The sequence below is a fragment of the Ptiloglossa arizonensis genome, chromosome 5 (genome assembly GCF_051014685.1).
Source record: "Ptiloglossa arizonensis isolate GNS036 chromosome 5, iyPtiAriz1_principal, whole genome shotgun sequence".
Classification (NCBI taxonomy): Eukaryota; Metazoa; Arthropoda; class Insecta; order Hymenoptera; family Colletidae; genus Ptiloglossa; species Ptiloglossa arizonensis.
The window spans coordinates 7,449,328-7,471,530 of NC_135052.1; the positions used below are offsets into that span (position 1 = coordinate 7,449,328).

At 34.4% G+C, this 22,203-nt stretch overlaps 2 protein-coding genes across 11 annotated transcripts in view; one reads left to right on the plus strand and one right to left on the minus strand.

Annotated features, from left to right (window-relative positions):
* Positions 1 to 22,203, minus strand: part of Dh31-r (Diuretic hormone 31 Receptor) — a 201,755-nt gene that overhangs the window by 98,083 nt on the left and 81,469 nt on the right. The gene's annotated exons all lie outside the window — the stretch shown is intronic.
* Positions 1,728 to 21,955, plus strand: LOC143146959 (UDP-glucosyltransferase 2). Of its 2 annotated transcripts, none has more exons than XM_076311736.1 (5): positions 1,728 to 2,516; positions 18,661 to 19,080; positions 19,582 to 19,813; positions 20,149 to 20,374; positions 20,872 to 21,955. In XM_076311736.1, the coding sequence occupies exons 1-5, from the start codon at positions 2,115 to 2,117 to the stop codon at positions 21,149 to 21,151; spliced, it is 1,560 nt and encodes a 519-aa protein (XP_076167851.1). In that variant the 5' UTR covers positions 1,728 to 2,114; the 3' UTR covers positions 21,152 to 21,955. The 2 variants fall into 2 exon arrangements, with proteins under 2 accessions (XP_076167851.1, XP_076167850.1); XM_076311735.1 differs by lacking the exon at positions 1,728 to 2,516 and adding an exon at positions 5,288 to 5,945.

Genomic DNA, 22,203 nt, shown 5'->3' on the forward strand with positions numbered 1-22,203 from the left:
TTAAGAGATTGATCAATTTAAATCTTTTCTTGGTCTGAAGTATATTGACGATTTTCAAAGCAATTCGACAAATTTATCATCACAAGTCACACGACGAGAAAGTATTCGAGGAAAAATTTATTCGATGTTGAACTATTGAAGCCCTCGGTATACTTTGCTCTGGAAGTGGACATTGTAATATTAATTTAGTCAAACTACTTTGTAGATGGTGTAATTAAATTGCACGTGGTGTGATTAGGTTGCACTTGCAATTCGACGAAGTAACTTTGGCTCCAGTAAGCGTGGAAAGACATTTTCTAATTTCTATTCTTGCTCGCTGCAAAAGTTCGAACGACTTTTAATATCGCTCCTTTTAACGTTCTGTCTGAGAGATAAGTTTAAAGTTGAAAAAATATCTATGGAAACTTTTGTTAAAGAATTGAAGTAAATCACTCGTAACTTTTCAGAGTTACATTCTACAAATTCGAGGAGTCCGTAAGGTGAAATTTATCATCTTCACAATTTCACGAATTAACAATTGAAACTATAGCTCGACTCGGCGAACACGCAATGATTTTTATGTCGATTATTGCCGGTAATACACGATACTGAACAATGCAATTATCATCGCACCTGATACTTACAATGAATTATCTCTACCTGTGAAGAAAATTTCAATTTTTCAACGGTGCGAAACAGAAGTAAATAAAAAATGCTTTCTAGCTACTTCGTTTTCTTTACAAGTTTATTATCAGCATGTACCTTCTAGTACGCATTAACACTACGTATTATACGTGCGTATAATATCATTATTCTAAAACTCGGTTTACGCTCTTCGCGAAAATAATACGTTTCGAAGTTCCGTGCATCGTACACCCTCTAAATGCATACAATCAGATTACGTCCAATTGAATATCAATGAATCAACATTAGCGGCAATCGTATAACCACCAGAGTGGTATTCAGTTTTGGTTAATGTACAACTGTTCACCCTGACGCTACTTTGAAAGAAGCAGAGAGAGTTTACATTTTAATATTTTTATTCCAATTCTACATTCACCGTCGCAAATGCTCTCGTTGCGTTTCGTATGAAATGTTTTCAAACGGAAAAAAGTCTTTGTCACGATCACAGTGTTCCGTGGATATCACAATTAGATTCGACACGATTTTCCGATCTCTCGTGTTCACGTGCATGTGTAAATACCAAGAAGAGCACGTACCGATCACGAACCTAATCAAACACTGCAAATCGTCCGCGAGACACGCAAACTGGTGCCCCACGTGTCGCGATTTTCATTCGCTGCGGAATGCATAAACTCTGCCCAGTGGCATTAAATTGGTAAGGAGCCAACTTCAAAACACTATTTATAAAATTGCTTTTCATACTCGTCAGGCGATTTAAACACACGAAGACAGACACGTGTGACGTAACGGTGAGAAATTTGCAAGTAACCGCGTTACATCCCAAATCGTTGTTTCCCATAAACGTCCACAGTACAACCGAATCGTCCAAACCGGGCACTACTCGTAACGATCGAAACGATTAACGGCCAATCGCGATGAAATTCTAATTTCCATCGAGTTCAAACTCATCGGTAGAATTGTTTCACAACTGTCCAAATCGTTTGTTTATACATCCATCGCAAAGGTCATTGGAAAATCCCAATCTTTTTATCAGATATTGGACTCTCGATTCTCCTATCGTAGCAGTAGTCTATCATCTGAAGGTCAAATTTATCTACGACATCCTAAACATAGTACAAGCTCGCTACGCTAGTTGTCAGTAACTGCATCGACAAATGAGGCTTGGACTGATCTCTAGCAAACGCTCGCGGTTAGAATCGAGGATCGTGCAATCTGTGCTCATTTTTAAGAATCGAGGGAGAAGCTAATTAAACTCGGAGGACTGCAACGTGTCCGTTGTAGCTGTTTAATTCGATCAAAAGGATTCTCAACGATCGTATTCCTGACGGACGATCCTAACGACGAATCCAAAGCACTGTGTCGAAGTTTCCGTCTGCGAGTGAAGAACAATGTGTCCTTTAAGATCAACGTACCTTAAAGTTATTTGATCAGGTTCGTTTGGACAGTTTGAGCACCAAGCGGAAGTGAATTTAAACAAACGAGAATCAAGGATGAAGCTGCTATCGATCATCTGTTTGTGGTTAACGCTATCCATGTGCCATGGGTATCGTATATTGGGTGTGTTTCCCTTCAACGGGAAGAGTCATTTCATGATGTTCGAGCACATGATGAAGGGTCTGGCGAGACGTGGACACCAGGTGGACGTAATAAGTACGTTTCCTTTAAAGAAACCGTACCCAAATTACACGGATTTCATTGTGCTCAAACCAAAGAGGGAGTTCCTGAACAACTTGACTTACGAAGACACACAAGGGATGATAGGGGGCTCGGTGTCTCACTCTGTGGCCACTTTAGCCGGAAACACTATCTGCGAGAATTTGGCTAATCCAGACATACAGAACTTTATACATAACCCACCCATGGATCCATCGTACGATTTGGTTATCATCGAGGTATGAATTTATCTTCATGATTGTGTGGAAATTGTTCGTTCAATTTTTACATTTTTATCTTCTTCTTCAACCTCGTTAACAAGTGATTTCTGTTTATTTCACGAGACCAAATGCTATTGGTTTTCATTAATTTAACAATAATAAGTGATTTCTGTTTATTCTACGAGACCAAATGCTATTAGTTTTCGTTAATTTACATCGAAAAAGGAAATATTCTGTGCGCGATCTCTTGTCCATATTTTCGAATAATTACTCCACGATCGTTTAGTTAACCGATGTTGTAATCTGGCAATGTGGTACTATCGATAATATAGACAGATCGACGATCAACCTCGTTCGTAACCCCTGACGTAATTTAGATAATCGAAACAAATGAGTTACAAAGCATCTGACTCGGTCGTGGATTTTTTCACTATTGACGATATGGATAATTCAAAGTCACACGTTTCTCAAGTCATGCGTAGATAGTTTCTTTCGAAGATAAATCTACGAACGATGCTTTTCCCAGTTGTTTTGAACAATTGAAAACTATAGAAGTTTCTCTAGTATTGGATTTCATAGATCCAAAGAATGAAGAAGCAGCTTGCACGAGCTGACAAATGTTTGGCTTTGGAACATTTTCTATTTGCAACACAGTTGAGTATCAATTTATAGTAAAATGTTCTTTTAGAAATAGAATGCGAGTTATTGTTAAAAACGAGGAAGACGAGCCACGTAAACGAGATTGAAAATAACAATATGCGGTGGCAAGTGACAAATTGACCGATTCGAAGTTTCTGTCAGATTTCCGACCGATGTGAAAGTCTCGATTAAATCTTTAATCAAAGCATTCTTCGCACAAAGTTCACAATTCGCGGAAAATTGATCCGCAACTGGTAACATTTTCATATTATTTAATTGAGCATGGATTCTAATAGAACGTTTCAGTTGAAACGTTTTTTTTTACGTTTATTTTAGTCGTTAATTTCCGATCGTTCGCGATGAACACGACAATTCTTGAGGTTTGTTCTCGATTACGCTTTTATTTGATTTGATAAATGAACACTAGCCGCCGTGAAGTCAAAAATACTCTTCCGTTTGTGCTGAAAATTAAATAAAATTATCAATTGTTTTCAGAGAAAAAAATTAGATATACCCGTAGATATGTACAATCAAGCTGTTTATCGTTTTTTATATTTAATTTTATTATCGCTGTATTCATTTTCAATTGTCTGGGAAACATTTCTGTGCACGTACCAATTGTTACGTTTTCCAAATTTCTCTTCTCGACAACTTTTTCACAATTTTCACAAATCATAGTTTCATTGTCATTTGTTAAGTAGTCGCTAGCTTTCGCGAAACACTAAATATTTATCACTTTTTTAAATCTCAATTCTATAATCAACTCATTAATTTTCGGTTTATAAATCCCGTTTCTTTATCATGTAATTTTGAGAATATTTTGTTACACAATAATCGACCTTTCTGATTGTTCTTTTTATCAAGATTGACCAACATTTCCAATGATAATTAACTTTTCAGTCCTCGTCGTTCAATTTGAACACCTACAACAAACTCACGGTAGATGTAACACTAGTACCTTTACTCCATCTAACACCAGTTCTTGAAGATACTTAATTTGCGAAAACAATTTCGAACGTTACGTTTCAATAATATAGCGATAAACTGCATAGAACTTCGTTGAATACATACGTTCATTAACTAAGAGTATGCGAACTAAATTAGGTCGCGTTTCAAGCATTAGTGAAATTCAACAAATTATTCAAGCAATAAGCGAAACGTTACTCTTGTATCAGATTCATCAGTCGCTGAGAAGTACGCGATTACTCCTATACGAGCTACTATATTATTATTCCTAATGGGAATCGAACCATCTTCGAAACAATATTCGGGAATTACGTACTCGAATAATTTAAATAAATGGAGTACGCGCGGCGAATTCGCGCAAACTTTCCACGTAACTGCATTGTATCCTGAACTGAAACAGACTTCGATAGTTCGTCACCTTTGAGCTTTTGCCTTCAGCGTGCTCGATCAAAAATTACCAATAAATTGCAACTACACGAAAGTGGATCGTTCAGTTAAGTTCGATGGATAAAATTCTTAATATCCTCTTCGAATACTCTGCTCAAACAAACGTGCTCTTATCGCGTGACAGATCGAACATTACAACAGCGGAATAATTTTAGAGAGTCAGGACCAATTATCTAGTAAAGAACATCTTCGTGTAAATGGACACAAATCGCAAGAGTCACTTGACTAGAGAAGAATATGTATTTTACACACGAGGTATATTAAGTTGTTCAATAACTTTTATCGAACGACAAAACTTACACAGTACTACCTTAACCAGTACTGTTCAATAACTTTTATCGAACGACAAAACTTACACAGTACTACCTTGAACAGTACTGTTCAATAAGTTTTGTCGTTCGAACAGTACCGTTCAATAAGTTTTGTCGAACGGTTTCTCTGAGCTCTTGATCGAGGTAAACAATCTATCGTCGTTTTATATTCAATAGTTATAGTTTGGGCTCGTAACCTGTAGAAAAGGACGTCTTTGTGAAGGTGAACGTAAACTGCAAGAATCTCCTTACTATAAAAAATACGTATTTTGTATTATATCTCGAAGGGATCGAAACAGAGGAGAACAAGAAATCGACATAGCTTTCGATATAATAGTATTAGTAGAACCCGCTAGGTGTCGTCATTGTTCGCAGTAGTGCCTCCGGGCATCGCCTTTCTCTAATAGATTATTTTGTCAATGTAATGAAATGTGTCTCGCCGAATGTATTAAAATTATTCTAATCAGTAACAAGCGTATCGTGCAACGATACGCTTCTTTAGCTACCGAGGAACTATCGATCGACCTAAGCAGATCGGAGCACAGAGGCTTCATCGCGGTTTTACTTACTCCATTCGAAAGTTTAATTCACGAATACACTACATATTGGTCGAGTTCACTTGCAGACAATCGTTTAATTGAAACACGAAGGTGAATGAAAATTAAATAATCAAGATATGAGGATCGAGGTAATATCAATCATTTGCCTCTGGGCTATACTGGCAACGTGTCATGGTTATCGAATATTGGGGGTGTTTACCTACCAAGGTAAGAGTCATTTCATAATGTTCGAACAATTGATGAAAAGTTTAACGAGAAGGGACCACCAAGTAGACGTAATAAGTACGTTTCCTCTGAAAAAATCGTACCCGAATTACACGGATTTGGTCGAGATTCGGCCGTCGAAAAAATATATAAATAACATATCTTATGACAAAATGAAAAACATGGTACACTTGTCGATGCCTTACATTATTTCCACTGAAACTGGAAACAAACTCTGCAATCATTTGGGACATCCAGGGATACAGAACCTCGTCCGCAATCCTCCCCAGGATCCACCATACGATTTGGTTATCATCGAGGTAAAAATACGTTTTTAAAATCTTGACAAAATAATTTTTTCTTTTTTTTCGTATACAGAATGTTCGTTTAAAAATGCTTCATCTAAATATCTTGATAGAAACGCATTTTCAGAACAAACGTTAAGTACAAGAGTTTCTCAGTTTCAAGAGGGAAATATAGCTATTCGTGGATTTAATAAAACCTTCTATCGTTTTTTTGGTATAGAAAAAGAACAAAATTTTTCTACGGAATATTTTTTCATCCAATTTTATCTTAAAAAGATATTTAATAAAATAACACATTTTCCTCTAGTTTTATTTCTTGGAAAGTAAAGGGTGGAAAATTAAATTATACAAAGCTTCTTTATAATTTTCTATGACCGAATAATGACAAATCAATAACAATAACACATTCTTACGTGACTTTTACACATTGATTATTGTAAATGATCTATATTCTTGTGTATATAGAACCGAGACAACGTTTTGTATCAATTTAGTAGAAATAGCCAGTTCAGTCATGATCGCTCAGTTTAACCGCAACTTCAAACGTAGTTTCCACTTCAATTGCGTACACGTGGTGTGCACAAGTTTCGTGTTGTACAAGTTTCAATCTTGTTCAACAATTTATTTAATTGTTACATCGGCAAACCACATCTTGTTACAATGTTTCACTGGAAAGATCTTACATCGCTAAGCTAAGTCGGAATTTACTTTATTTTATTTATCTAACGCAAAGTTGTAAAGCTGTTTTACAAACTACCACTGAAATCGACAAATCTTGCACGAGAAGTCAAGTTGTCGCATTAAACAAGTCAAGCCTTTGTTTTCTCTCGATTTTCTCATATTCCTTCTGACAATATCATCGAAACTCAATCTCTGGGGAGTTCTTCGGACTCTCGTATCGTAACGAGAAAATTTTATCATCGTTGTTTAAGTATGCGATATCACGCGCCAACGCAGCACAATTTTCTAATCTTACCTAAAACAAACACTCTAGCTAGATTTATTTTTAAGTTTAATCTACTACTCGTCCATTATGTAATGTTAAAGACAACTTTTTCTTCATACTAAATCAATAACATACACTTTCGTTCAGAAGATTCGAGGACTTTTCAATCTTTTGAGCAAAATAAAACGTCTTATCGAAAATAGAATTCTTGAATATTAATCGAGCATCATTTAAGTACAATTTGAATTAAAAATTATCATCGTATTTGGATTCAGGTATTGAATGTTATCAGCCTCTTCGTAAGCTTTTGCAAATAAATGACAATATTTGTTAATATAAACTATTGTTTTATAGTGGAAAACTACTATCTTTTACATACAAAACGATCAAACTGAACACTTTTTATTTAATGATCAACCTGAACAATATTTACTTAATGTCACATCGGTTTAAAAGCCAATGACGATCACTGTGAGTTATAACATTCGACAGAAATTTGTTCCATGTTTAATAAATAATTATGTACCCACATTCTATGCTGTGAACAATAATATTCAATTTTTACATTTTTGAGATCTATTCATTTTATCATGTTTTTCAAAATATTTACGATATGCAATTTTCGTTTCGTATGATTCCTAAATAATGTATCACTTTAATATGAAACGATACAATTATCAATTATATAAATACACGTGTCTAGAAAAGCTTCGTTTCTGTAAATGATCGAAGAGTGCTTCGAACTTCTCGAAGGCGGTTTATATCCTCGAGTATCTGAATATTTAAAAAATCATCGTATCGCAGATGTAATTTTGCGACGTGACAAGTATTCGACTAGACGAAAGAAAATAAATGACGAGCTGTAATTTACATGATTATCAGCCTCCAGTGCACTAGAATAGGGTGTCACAGAAATTGCTCCAGGAAGGAATTACAAGTCGTATCGAGTTAGACATTTTGCTCAGCCTTCTCGAGACTCACGATTGAGAAAGATACTCGAGATTGTTCACATTTGTCTCGTTCATGGTATCACATTCCTCTTAACTCGGGTTTAATCCGTCTCTCTCCTTGCAAGACAAATCGCGTGATCCGAGTCTCGTTAAAGCTACACGAGTTAAATGAAACGACACAAGTAGCGAATCTCACGGTGAACGATACTTATTCAGAATCTTGATAGAATATCGAACTATAAGAAATGGAACTTGCAACGTGATTGAACTATTATTTATGTAACAACGCCATATAACTATCGAATATTTGATACAATATATATATATATATATCAAAGAAAAATAATCTCTGAGCAAAATTGAATTATCCAAATATGTTTCACTCGTATTCGAGTGTGACCGTTACAATACTAAAGAAACTGATAACGAATGGAGACAGATTGTGTTTTCTAGATCATCGATGCGTTCAACGTACAAGGAATTGGGTACGATTGAAATATATCAGCTATCTTTAGAAAAGCGAACACTTAATGCATCGTGTGCCGGAGCGAAAAGACATATGCAAACGTCACAGGACGGTTTTCTCGAACAAAGGACTTCCTATGCAACGTCTTTGCAAAGCGCTTGCAAGACGATTGCATCGGTCTCAAGGGTGTTCCATAACGAGGAAACCGCGCCAAATTTTCATTTATCTTAACACACTCCCGTCCGAGTACACGATCCTTCACGAGTACTTAAAGATAGAACGAACTTCGTAGGTCTCGAATGAAGTTACTTCGTACCTTGAAGATCGGGCTCGAAATTAATTTAACGTGCTCAACATTGAATTATCGTACCATGAAAATTTAACTTCGCGTTTCGTACGAATATTTCTTGTCGTTGTCGATAAACACCGTTCGAAAATTCAAAATTTTGGAAGTAAAAAATTTTGGAAATTTACTGGAAGTAAATAAACAAGTTTTACAGTTCTGCTTCAAAATAGCAGATATTTATGTTTTATTATCTATCTAAATTTGTTGTACCGAATTTGAACGGTAGACGTTTTCTATTTTCGTTATACCTATGAAAGCAATTCGTTTGTACTTTTTTATTTTCGTAACGTCATATTGACCCGAACAGGATGGACATATACATATGCATAGAGGGTAAATACTGGTGATGACAATAATACCGAATCAATACTACCGATACCAGCCCATAAATTATAATCCAGTATCGACCGTGTAGACATGGAACAAAATTAGTACCAATTTGATATTTCTGTGAATGTACCGATACATATTTGATACTTTACGAAAGTATCGATGTATACTTGATACTTCATGAAAGTATCGATGCATATTTGATACTTTACGAAAGTATCGTTGCGTATTTGATACTTCACGAAAGTATCGATGCATACTTGATACTTCGATAAAGTAATGGGTCCTCAGAAAACGTAACAATGTTGCGTAGATTTGAGAACCGCGTAGTTTTATATTGTACGCAATTCTTTCGCAAGCGATTTCACTTTCTTTCTTAATTTTTATGTATACATAAGTAGCACCGATACCTACTCGTTATCGTGGAATACCTTTTAATGGTATCCATTAAGTACTTTCGCATCGAATTGTTCAAGTATGATCGATACTTAATCCCATCAATTTCATCGTCAGCACGTACAAATCTAATGGCAGGGTTTAATGGGAATCAAGCTAGATTCCAAAACAATATTTATGAAATCGCTCTACACGTTCATGATACGATTGAAACCGACGCAAATTACACGCAAAGTATAATAACAACAAATGCGCGAGTTATCGCTTTAAATCCTGAATTGATCCTTTAACACAGGCATGCACAAGACGAACTCCGAAGCTTAAAGAGCTTCTCCCACTTCATCTCCATTCCCTCGATATAAAGTTGTTAATTGTTGATACGCGTCCGATACGATTAGCAAGGTCAGTAGCCGCTCTTTTGAATTTGTTTCTCTCTTCTTAAACAATCTCTGACGCGTCACGTCACTGAGGCAAAACTCCGGGAAAATTTATATCTATTTTCATCGATAGAATTTTCTAATTATGTGATTCTTTTTTTTACTATATATTGCGCTCAAAATATGTATATTCGCGACAAAGCTCAAATTACATATTTAATTTACATGTTTACAATGTTTTTATCGTAGCTCGTTTCATATGCACTTTAATCGATGGTTATTAGCAATTAGCGATTAATTACTTCCTCGATAACTTTGAACAATTATGCCACTTTATGGTATTTTTTTTTTTTTTATTCGTTAATTAACCGTTATCTTTTACGATACTTTAAAAATTTCAGCAAATGCATCAGCCTAATTTAGACTGTTTTCCAAGTAAAAAACTTAACTTCATTATTGCTGAACTTCTTTCCCGTATCTACGTATAATAATGTTCGTCCATTATGTGAAAATATTTATTATACGTATGTGATAAAAATTGTCGGATATTTCTATACAAACGTGTAATAAAATATGTCTCCAATCGTCTGAATGGTTAATAATTTCTTGCTAAATATTCGTAAAATTGTAAGCGTTTAGTTGAATAAAGGGGAATAGAAAAATTACCATCTGTAAAATAGCTTGATGACACAATTTAAGTGGAAACTTTATTAGCTTATTGAATGGCTCGTGTAGCGCCATCTGTGTCACGCGGAACCTAAATGAATTAAACGAGATAACAAAAATAGCGAGTCTTTCGATGCACAATGCTTATTTATATACTTGGTTGAAAATACAAGTGTGAATAATGAAATTTGGAACGTGATTAAATAATTAATCGCAATCTATTTTCCCTAATCTTCAAATTGCGAAATGCTATCGTTGAAATAAATTTTCCGATAACATTTTAGTGACTTATACTTCATCCGAGAAGTAAACTGATTTCAAATATTCTCGAGATTTTACGCAATTCCAGCACTCGACCGTTGGTAACGTTTAATTAATTAACTGTAATGGAATGAATCGACTAGGGAGACTCTCGATTCAGCACTTGTTTCGATCGATATACTTCTCCCCTATTGTGTCGAGCGATAACTATTGATAAGTACAAGCACATTGAAAGCAGCTTCGAAACACGTGCAATACGAAAGCTACAAATTCAAGAATTAAGAATGCTCTTAAAGTCACGGTCTTCTTTAATTTTTTATTCATCGAAGGACATTGATGAAGGACATAAAAAATATTAAATCTCGTCGTCTTAGAGGTTCTTCGAAATCGTATTATTCGTAATAATAAAAAAATGTTAACTTGTCCATTAGTTACGAAAAAAATCGACTTCGTCGAGATAGATATATATGTTTTGATAATACAAGATACTGTTAATTAGTCTCAGAACCTTGAACAAGACGAGTGAACGGAAGTTTGAAATTAAGAAATGTAGAATATCAATTAACTGCGAACTTTCCGTATAATGAGAAGAAAACAAAATCATACAATATCTTTAATATTACGTCTGAGGTATTTGGAGCAGGAGAAGTAAGACAAAGAGCGTAGTTGATCGTCTGTAAAACTTTCCTTAATTTCGACCATTCGGCAATAAACTACGTAAAACTTCATTTTACACTCGAAGCGTTTAGCTCGCACAAATGTGTAAGTAGTGAAATAGGGCACGTTTCTATTCCTTCATCGATCAAATTCAATAAATCTTGAGAAATTTTCAAATTCTTGAGAAATACGTAAAATCTTACACGGGGATCAGTTTTTTCGTATAACTTTCTTAGTTTCGAAAATAGAAATGATTTTGGATTTAAAATCTTCTACAAATGAAAATACTTTGAATATTTACAAAACTAAATGCAATAATTTAAATATCCTCTTTTTTGCTCAATTTTTTAAATCCAAGGTAATGTTAAACCACATCAACGACTTTACCACAATGTCAAGTACAAGATATAAAAGATAAAAATATATCGCACCATACGAAAAAAATGAAATTTATCTCCGAAACTCCGTTTCTCCGTCTTGAGAAAAAGATTCAAAATAATAAAAATACAAAAATTTTCATTTTGCCTCGTTGAATAAAATGGCTCTCATAAATGGACTAAACACTCTGTTCGATTGGATTGTGAAGAAAACGGTAGAAAAGACAAAATTACAGTTCATAATATTTATATCTGTTTATAATTTTGTTTAAATTAACTATACTGTAAAGGGTGCAACCTTTTAGAAAAATCGTAAAATGACGTTTGACTTTTCGTTATCAAAATGTTTTCTTCACTCGTGGTTTAATACACGTGTCAATGTACATTTACAATAATGATACGATTAAAAGATTTAACGATAGCTCGTTTGATGTAATCGTAAATATATCGTTGCAAGTAATCATATTATCGTGAACTAATATCTCCCGGATTTCTAAAACTCTCGATAGTTCGTTTAGATCTTTCAAACCGAATTGTGCTCAAACAAGTGAATCGCCTAATTCTCTAGGAAATAGCTGTTGATAGTTCCACAAATATCGGAAACCTAATTCTAGTTTTACACAAAGAATTTATTGTGCTTGTTGAAGTAATCTGTTCAATGGTCAAAGCAATAACGAGATCGTTGACAAATGTCGTTCAGTCGAGTAGATATCGTGCTCCTAGTAACCCAACTCAATCATTAGAATAACATATTTATCTACGATAAATTGTACAAGCTCATTTTGTCAGTGTAGCTGGAAATGGCTTACTATACATTCAAAAATTTCTACCGACTGTGAATAAATATTTTAATCGATTTTCGGTTGTGCTCTTTCTACCACTGCAAAAAAACTAATCGGCCTCGGTACGTTATACCATAGAGTCTCTGTTGCGGTTTATTTATTCTGTTCGAAAGAATTTATTCGCTCTGAAAAGTTCCCAGTTGGAAGCACGGAAATTATAAACGATCCCAGTTGAGAGGAAGAAAACTTGAATTGAGCCTAAATAAAAAGGACGAAAATTTTAACTTACCTTAGTTAAAAGAAAGGCAGCTGTAACAGAGCTAGTCAAAAGCAAGATCAACCGACTCTAACCAGAAGCAAGAAGAACTGTGTTGAAGTGTCATCGTTCAAAGTGAAACACCACGTACCCTGAGACTACTACAAATTTACCAAGTCCTACTTGTAACAGCTGACTTGCTCTCCAAAGTGAAGTGAAATTAAATAAATTAGAATCGACGATGAGGCTGCTACCAATAATTTGCCTTTGGGCAATGTTGTCTATGTGTTACGGATATCGAATATTGTGCGTATTTCCATTCGAAGGCAAGAGCCATTTCGTAATGTACGAACAAGTGATGAAAGCTTTGGCTAGAAAAGGACACCAGGTAGACGTAATAAGTGCGTTTCCTCGTGACAAATCATTTCCAAACTACACAGATATAGTCGAGATTCCAGTGCCTATATCGATTACGAACAACTTGACTTTCGATATGCTAATATCGAAAATGATGTCTGCGACGTTAGGTTACACCATACCTACGGTAGCAGGGAACCCTCTGTGTCATCATTTGGGTCACCCAGTTGTACAAAAGCTTGTGCACGATCCACCTAAGAATCCACCGTACGACTTGGTTATCATAGAGGTACGAGTCTCGAGAAACTTATCCATTGATTTCTTACAGTTTGATCTTGAGGTGATCTACTTCTTGATTCAAGATTCTCTGAGAATTTTATTGAAATAAGAGATGTTAATATCATCGGTATAATTGATAACGTAACATCGTTACGTTAAGGAATTAGAATCTACTTGGAATCACTTCAGTATTGAATAAGTACAAATTGCTTCAAACTAGGAGTCATCAATTTTCAAGACTCGTAGTGCTTATGTAAATAAATTTTAATGAACATATCTTGACACTAATGCTTATTGAGGTATACGCGATATTGAATAACCATTGCACTGGAACTCTAATTAGGAATTTCTACAAAAGAGAAAAATAATATAAAACTACTAGACGTATTTCTACTAGAGGTATGCCTTCTTATTGTTAGATAAAAATACACTACGAAGAATTTAGACAATAGGAAATTTTTCATTCCACAGAGTGAATAACTGAAATTTTTCCTTGAAAGTTTCACGTAAAAATACCTACCGTGGCGATGACAGGGAAAACCTTCCGTATGTAGTGAAATATTAGCTTTTAAGACATACGTTTCGCGATACCTTTTTACTGGTTTATGTGAGAATTGTGTCTGGTGAAAGTTTGTAACTCCTTTTGTAAATCACCCTGCATATGTTTCCTTTTGAAAGGAATTTTTGTTTGAAGTGCAAAGCGAAATAAAAGACCTGCCACTCATAGTGTTTTAATTCCACATGGAAAATAGAATTGTCGGTGAGCACGTGTTAATGAAAACTCGAGAAATTTGTCAGACCGTTGATTCTACAGTTTCTTTAAAAATTACCATTCAGTCTATAACACTAATTTTGTTCTCATTTTCAAACGTCCCTTGAAAATAACATAAGAGACTGGAATGTTCTCGTAAATTTTATTAAGACAAACAGTTGTGTGTTTAATCATATTTATACCAGTGATTTAATTTACAGATTTAAATGTACTTCTTAAAGTATATAATATTATACCAGCATTAGCAATTTTTTATGATTTTTACTGATTCAGTGAGAAACTAACACGAACTTAGAGTGTGTGCAGGAAAGTTGCTTATACAATAGGGGAGGAAGATCAAACAGGAAGAATGATAAGAAGAAAAATGGAACAATTTGTGGAATATCTTGAATCGTGGCGCATAAATTAAAACGTAGCTTTCGTAATACGGAAAATGAATCTGAATAACATTTCCGTCCAATTGATAATGAAAATAGACTACATAATAAAAAAAATATTAATATAATTATTTATACATATATATGAATATTTCAAACAGCTAAATATTATTTTCTTCTATTGACGCAAATTTTTCCTTGCTTTTCAAAAAATTGATCTATCTTTGGGTATAGATTACGAAGTAAAGAGAATTGAGGAGAATCGATGGATTCATAATAAATTTACCAAGACCTTCGTTTAAAATTAAGCAGAAGCCATTGTAAAGGTTATCGATATTTAATTGTGTCATCGTCTTACGGTTCAAGCACCTCAAAATCAAGTTATTAATTAAAACACATAAATTTAATCACAATTGAAGTAGCGATTGTAACTCATCTCAGTTTTCCTTTTACAAGGAATGGAGAAATATAATATAAGGAAGTACTACACTGTTGCAAAATTATTGATTATGGTAGTTCATATATTTTTCTCTTTAATATCTTAATCGACTCTCTCAACTTGCTTCAAATAAACAAAATGATATCTACTTATAGAAAAATGAATGTATATTAAAAAAAAATTTCTTTTTAATAATGTTTCTTTTTGAAAATACTTGGTGTTAATCAATTAATCTTAATCTTTTGAGTGTCTTGTTATTCTATATTACTGACAAATGCTATTCACATGTCTAAGTACTCCAAAACACAGATAGTGCGCGAATGACGGAACTTCCTCTAATGAAAAATATAATTAAAAACTCAAGCGAGCATTGTGTTTGGCACGGATACTCTAAGTTTCATTGATCACTCTAAATTTTTGAACTTTAAACATGTTCTCCTCGAAACCATGTTTACCAGATTGATTGCCACGATGTCTCAAGAAGATATCTGTCTATCATCCGTACTAGAATAAAATTAATATTTGCTAATATTTTTCTTTTTTTTTTTATAGTTTCTGGAAGTAAATATATTTCTGAAAAAATCAATAGCTTCATATGGCCGTTATTTTGACAAATTATATTTTTGATGTATTTTTATTCTGATACAAACGATGGGCACACTTCAAGAATTGATATGTTTATGCAACCACAAGCGTGGAGATAAATTTTTCAATTACACCGTAATAAAAATTTCAAACGTCGTGATCTTATACTTTTTGTCGTAAATATTAAATCCAAACAGTTGCCCGAAAAGTAATGTTTTAAATGCGAATACTCTGTTGAAATGTTCGTTAATTACTTGCTCCGTTCTTTTTTCCTCCGACTTCGTCCTACTGGCAATATTTCCGACCCTATACCATCGTCTACACCCCTCGTCTATTTTATTGCTCGCCAATGCGCTCGCGATATTAAATTCGTAACGCAACAGTTTATTAGACACGTTTCCTGCCGTTATTTCATAACACAAACGATATCGGAGTTCATAATAGAATTTTTAAATATAATACTCTAAAACGGAATAAAACCGAACCGTTTCACCGACTTCGATAAAATATTATGACTGTATACGATGTGCTAGAAAATATTACGCGTTCCAAATTTTAATTTATTAAGTCGTAACTGCAACAGAAAATAATTCCAAGCATAACGATCTACGCTTTCCGCTATCATTCTAAAAACAATTGCAACACGCAAAAAAATTGTTTAAAAGGGGAAAACTTTCGTTTCGGTAGGATGATGTAAAAATCAAATATTTACATATTAAAAGGAGTTTAATATGTTGGAGAAGGTGTATTTCTGAGTGTTGTGGTACAAAAATTAATTTTTTTTCTCGCGTTTTTTTTTTTTTTTTTGTAGTTGAAATAGGTATTAAAAATCTTGGACGCTACAATACAAATCCACACAAGTGAAATTGCGACTGGCACGCACGTCGAATTGTACGTTACTAGGGACCTTTCAATTAGAAACAATTTTGTTTCCAATAGTGGCATAAAAGCGACAAAAAATCGATATTTTCGAAACTCGGTCTAAAAACACACGAAACGAACAATGAAAATACAAACACATACAAGATACACTTTTGTAATTGGCACAAAACAAAATTTCCTTCAGTATGTTACTACATGTACTTTGTTTCAATAAACCATTGAAAGATAACAGGAAGGAAAATAAATTATTTGACCATGGAACAATTATTTTAACGATTTGTACGAAGGATTTATATATTACAATCATTTGCATCGGTCGGTATATTTATTCTTCCGGTAAATTGTTAGATACACATTTTAGAATTGTGTTTCTCTTGAAGAGGAGCATGTTTTCGATTCCAACAAACATACGTATTTTTGTCAACTAATAATTATTTTCACAATCGTCGTTTCTGTAAATCTGGTTATTATGTTCTCAAATATGCGGTTGTAAATCGTAGAAAAAAAAATTGAATCTGTACCGTTCAGTTTTTTTTTAATCGTATGATTACATTAAAAATCTACTTGCAAAAGTTACAACGAAACACTTCCGATTCCACGTTACGCGACGTTATAATTATTATGTAACCTATTTTGTTAAACAATCGTCATGAAAGAGAAATAATACGTCAAAGCAATGAAATAGTTTCAATTGCTTCTGTAATATTCTAGTTTTTATATGAATTGTTTATTTACAATTGCAAAGTCATTGTAATTTATCTAGGAGGATACGTTGATAATGACACTGAAACAAAATAATGGCAATATGTGCTCTATCATTCGTCGATAAATTCTTATCTACGGACCATAGATGATAATAAAATTTTTTATTAACACGATATAGTAGACAACTATATAATCATATACTGTATAATTATTTCATTTGTTTCCTCTTCTTGTTTAAATATTATTTGTATGATAACACAAAACGCTGACAAAAGCGTTGCAATTACACCTATTCCTTAAATACCCATCATATAAACTTTGCTTTAGACAAATGGTAAAAAATTTATTATTACACACATAATTACAAAAAAACTCCATTTATGCAAGGAAAAATATATATGTAAAAATATATTAATGTACTATTGTCTTGAAGTCTTCTAGATACAGTCAAGTGGTATACTATAGTAGAAAGGAGCATTGTATGCTTCTGCAAATCTTGAAACACGATACTATATCTCTTCCACCCTTACTAGACAAGTGATTTCAGTATTTTGGCTGGTGATTGGAGAATTAAAAGTAAAGGTTAATATAAATTCGAATTATCACCCTCTGATTGTGAGAATAGGGTCAGAAGGGAGGAATGAGTAAGAAGTGGGGGTGGATTGATCATATTATGAAATAGAAAAGATATAAAGGGAAGGAAGATGAATAAAAAAGATTAGGTACACAGAACCTCACGATCTTGGGGGAATTCTTTCGGAGGAAATAAATCTCTTTCATTCGGTATAATTTTCTCTTCACCGAATTGATCCTCTTCGACGACACATCCCCGATAACGTTACGTTCTAATGTTATCTACTACGAGAGTTTTATCCACAAGAGTTGTTATCGAGTGAGAGTAATTGTGCGAAAGAGCCCTTAAAATAGTGTTCTTCAATTCAACGTGACGTAAAATTTATTTGAAAAAATATACACACTCAAAGGTGTTTAATTACCGTATCGCCTACAGGCTTTGTTAGATTGAAGAGTCTCAACGAAGTTGCATAATAATATTCAAATTTTCGTCTCTTTGTCTAGTTTCTGGTTCAATTTTCATTCATATTCATAATTGCCAAACCTCGTTCACGAGTGTACGTGCTGCCGAATATATCCGTAAGAAATCTGAATTTTTCGAAATATATAGATCGGGTGTCGTATTTTAGCGAAACATTGCTGCATCGCTTAATTGCAATTACGTGCAAGGCAAATTGCACCAGCAATTGCATCCAAAAATTTTTCCTACAGATTCGTTGTCTCGTTTCTAATTTAATTCTGTGGACTCTGTGCACCTCTGTTGCAAAGAATCACGATCGTGTGTTTCGAAAATCAAAATCGTTCAGAGAAGAAACGATTGAAAAATATTTTACTCGTGAGAACAAAGGAAGAATTTTTCGACGATGTTTGCTCGACAATTACCGAGAACTTCTAATATAAAAAAAACTGAAATGGAACGTTAATAACGAAACCTATCCAATCTTTTTTCAGATATTTGGGGCACATTGTTACGCAGCACTCGGTCACATATTGAAAGTGCCAATAGTGGGTGTAAGTTCGTCGGTTCTCTACCCATGGGCCAACGACATGATCGCCAATCCTGAGAACTTGGCCTTCGCGCCGAACAATCTCCTCCCGTACTCCCAGCACATGAACTTCTGGGAGAGGACGTACAATTTTGTGCACACTTTGTACAACAAATGGTACTTCAATTACGTTACAACGGAGCAGAACAACATCATTAGAAAGTATCTCGGACCCGGTATACCGGACATCAGAGAACTGGAGAACAGCGTTGCGATGATTCTCACCAACTCTCACATGTCCTTAAACGGAATAAAAGATTCGACCCCGGCACTGATCGAAGTCGGAGGACTGCATGTTCAAGAGGAGGGAGTGGAATTACCCGCTGTAATTATTATTATTAATTATCTAATCTAATTATTAGTATTAATTATCTAATCCGTTTTGTTCCAAATCTTCCATTTTACTTTTTTTCTTTCGATCAGATGATAGCGTTCCTCTATACTCGTTTCATTATTTAACGATTCACGCAAGTAGATTTTTGTCAATTTTGTGAGTGAACAGTTCAAATATTATATAATCGATTAACTTAATTGCACTGTGCACGAAATGCTCGATCTTTGACTCGAGTATTTCACCGGTTGCAAGGTCGATCATTGGAATTGCAAATATTTGAGTTACAAACTGGAAACTTGTTTTTATAAAAAATTGTATTTAAATATTTTATCAAATATACGAGACCATCGATTGTACTTTTCCCATTCGTAAATTTCCACTGAACGATAATCTGAGAAGCGTCGTGTGTAGAAATTACTCGGAGAGGCGGCATTCAATTGAGAGTACAAGTGATGGGGAATTTAGTAATAAAAATGATTCGTCTTCTTCCAGAGCCTGGAAAAATGGATGAACGAGAGTACCAGCGGATTCTTTTACTTTTCGTTTGGGTCGATGGTAAAGATCGAATCCTTCCCGTCCAAGTATCTCAAAATATTCTACAACTCCCTGGGAAAGATAGCACCTGTCCGAGTTTTAATGAAAATTCCAAATCCAAGCGAGCTACCACCTAACTTGCCAAAGAACATTCACATTTTACCGTGGATTCCACAGGTCAAAGTTTTGAGTAAGTCATTGCGCATTAAACGAAATAAAATTAATCGAAAATATATAACATCAGGGATACCAGCACACGAACGTAAATTTAGTTTTTATATTATTTCGAATATTACGATATAGAAGTAAACGATAGAATGTTCGTAATTAAATTTCCTAACGAGGTTGATAATGAGTATTTTTAACTGTAGAGTTTTGAAAAGTTCACAATTGGAAGAAAATCGATTTTATACGCGTTCCAATTTATGCAATAGTTATAAATAAATGTTAAGAAACAGACGGAGAAATTTTTCTAAAATTTATGTTCTTTGAATCTTTGCTATAACGTAAAATCTGTCGTTACAGAGCATCCAAATATTAAAGCGTTCATTACTCACGGTGGTCTTATGGGCACCCAAGAAGCGATTCACTACGGCGTCCCTCTGATCGGTATACCATTGTTTGCTGATCAATTTATCAATATCGAAACCTACGTTCGGAACAACATTGCAGTCGGATTAGACCTTAACACCCTAACCGAGGAGAAAATGGATCAGGCACTGCATGTCATTCTACACGATTCCAAATACAGGTAAATATTATTTCTCGTTCAAAGCATACTCCAAATCAATGTTACAACAGTATTACAAACCTACAAACGCCTCCCTTTCAAGGTTTTATTTTTGCAAAATTTAAAAATTGTCGATTATTGTTATTACCTGTAATTATATCGACAAAGTTAATCCACAGAAAATTACAAATCCAAATACCCGAGATATCGTTTTATTTTCGTGTAACTGTATTACAAATACTTTTACAAATAATCAATACACATCGAAGTATCATTGTAGTGTAAGAATTTGTAAATTTCTTACGTTTAATTTCGAAATTGGAAACTACGTATTTGAAAACAGAAATTCGAGATTACGTATGGAAAATTACAAATTGAAAATTCGAAGCAGTTCAACGGAAAACGAACGTTGGCGATTGAAAGTAAAAATATTAAGCTGCGCGAATACGGAGGAAAAACCGACCAAGTTGTTAGATTCAATTGGTACACTGTTACGTAACAACGTGTCTCGTTTTCAGGGATACAGCGCGGGAAGTTTCCGCAAGGTTTCTAGACAGACCTCAGAGCGCAACGGACACTGCCGTATATTGGATCGAATACATCATCAGACACGGTGCAAATGCACTCAGATCGCCCGCGATGAATTTGAAATGGTGGCAAGTGGAGCTTTTCGACGTTTACGCGTTCCTTCTACTTGTTGCACTTGTTTCGGTTACCCTTCTGATAGTTGCGCTACAATTTGTGTTTAATTTGGTCAATCGTCGTTACGAAATGTCGCAAAAAAAGAAAATTTCTTGAACGTTTCTTTCGAACTTAACGCGCCGAGACATCGTTGAAACTTTCCTTGGACTCTGTGTCTCGTAATTTTATTCTTCTTTCGAAATTTAAATAAGGAATAGAGCGTGTAGGAAATCAAAATTAATTATATATTTACATGTAATTGATATAACGTAGGATTAATATTAGGTACGTATCGTGTTTGGAAAAGAAAATTCAGTAGGTGTCACCGATAAGAACTAATAATACAATCCTCGTTGTAAATTCGACCAAACGAATCCCTAGTCGTAGTTCTTATTCGATTTAAGTTTCAATTTTGAATCTAACATTTATTTTTAATTGCGTTATTTCTTGCCCACGTGTACAAACTTTCAACACCTTCAACTGTTGACAGCGAAGTGAACAATTTATTGTAACGATAAAAATTGTTGATACAATTTCTAGAATGCCTGAAGTTCCTTGTAGAAACGTTTCGAGACTAAGGTGATTTCGATACTTACAGTGTTATCGATCGAAGAACAATCGTAACGTCGAAAAGTGGTCATTGAAATTGCACCGCTCATTAAAAATACAGTGTATCGAATATGTGCGTACAACCATGATTTAATGTCCAATAACACATATTTTTATGCAAGAGTTAGACCAAAACTATTGATAGTTTTAGAGCGATGCAATTTCTGTGGTAATTCGCCACTGTATTATTTAATATTAGGAAAAATGCGTTAAAAACTGTATCAATATTGTTGAGTGTTTCGATAGAATGATGTCAAAACCAAATATTTGTCGCTAGTATTTACACAGATAAAATATACTTATAACACAAAACGATAACTGATTGTATTCAATGGACGCGGAAATGCGAACAAACGATTCACAGGGCAAAAGACAAAGACTTCTCGAGTAATATTTGACCACGATATAGACACAGAGAACAAATGCTAACTGATTCCGAATAAATGATCGGTGTTCATCGGCAACGCTCGTTACACAGAGGTCGACGACCCCGTCCGTATTCGAAACAGCGCTTGACGCATTAAAACGGGACTTGTGATTAATAATGATTCTCTCAACGA

Coding starts and splice junctions, on each gene's coding strand:
- LOC143146959 (XM_076311735.1), top strand. CDS start 5,538: ATGAGGATCGAGGTAATATCAATCATTTGCCTCTGGGCTATACTGGCA. Junction 5,946..18,660: donor ACGATTTGGTTATCATCGAG/GTAAAAATACGT, acceptor ATCTTTTTTCAG/ATATTTGGGGCACATTGTTA. Junction 19,814..20,148: donor TCCACAGGTCAAAGTTTTGA/GTAAGTCATTGC, acceptor CTGTCGTTACAG/AGCATCCAAATATTAAAGCG.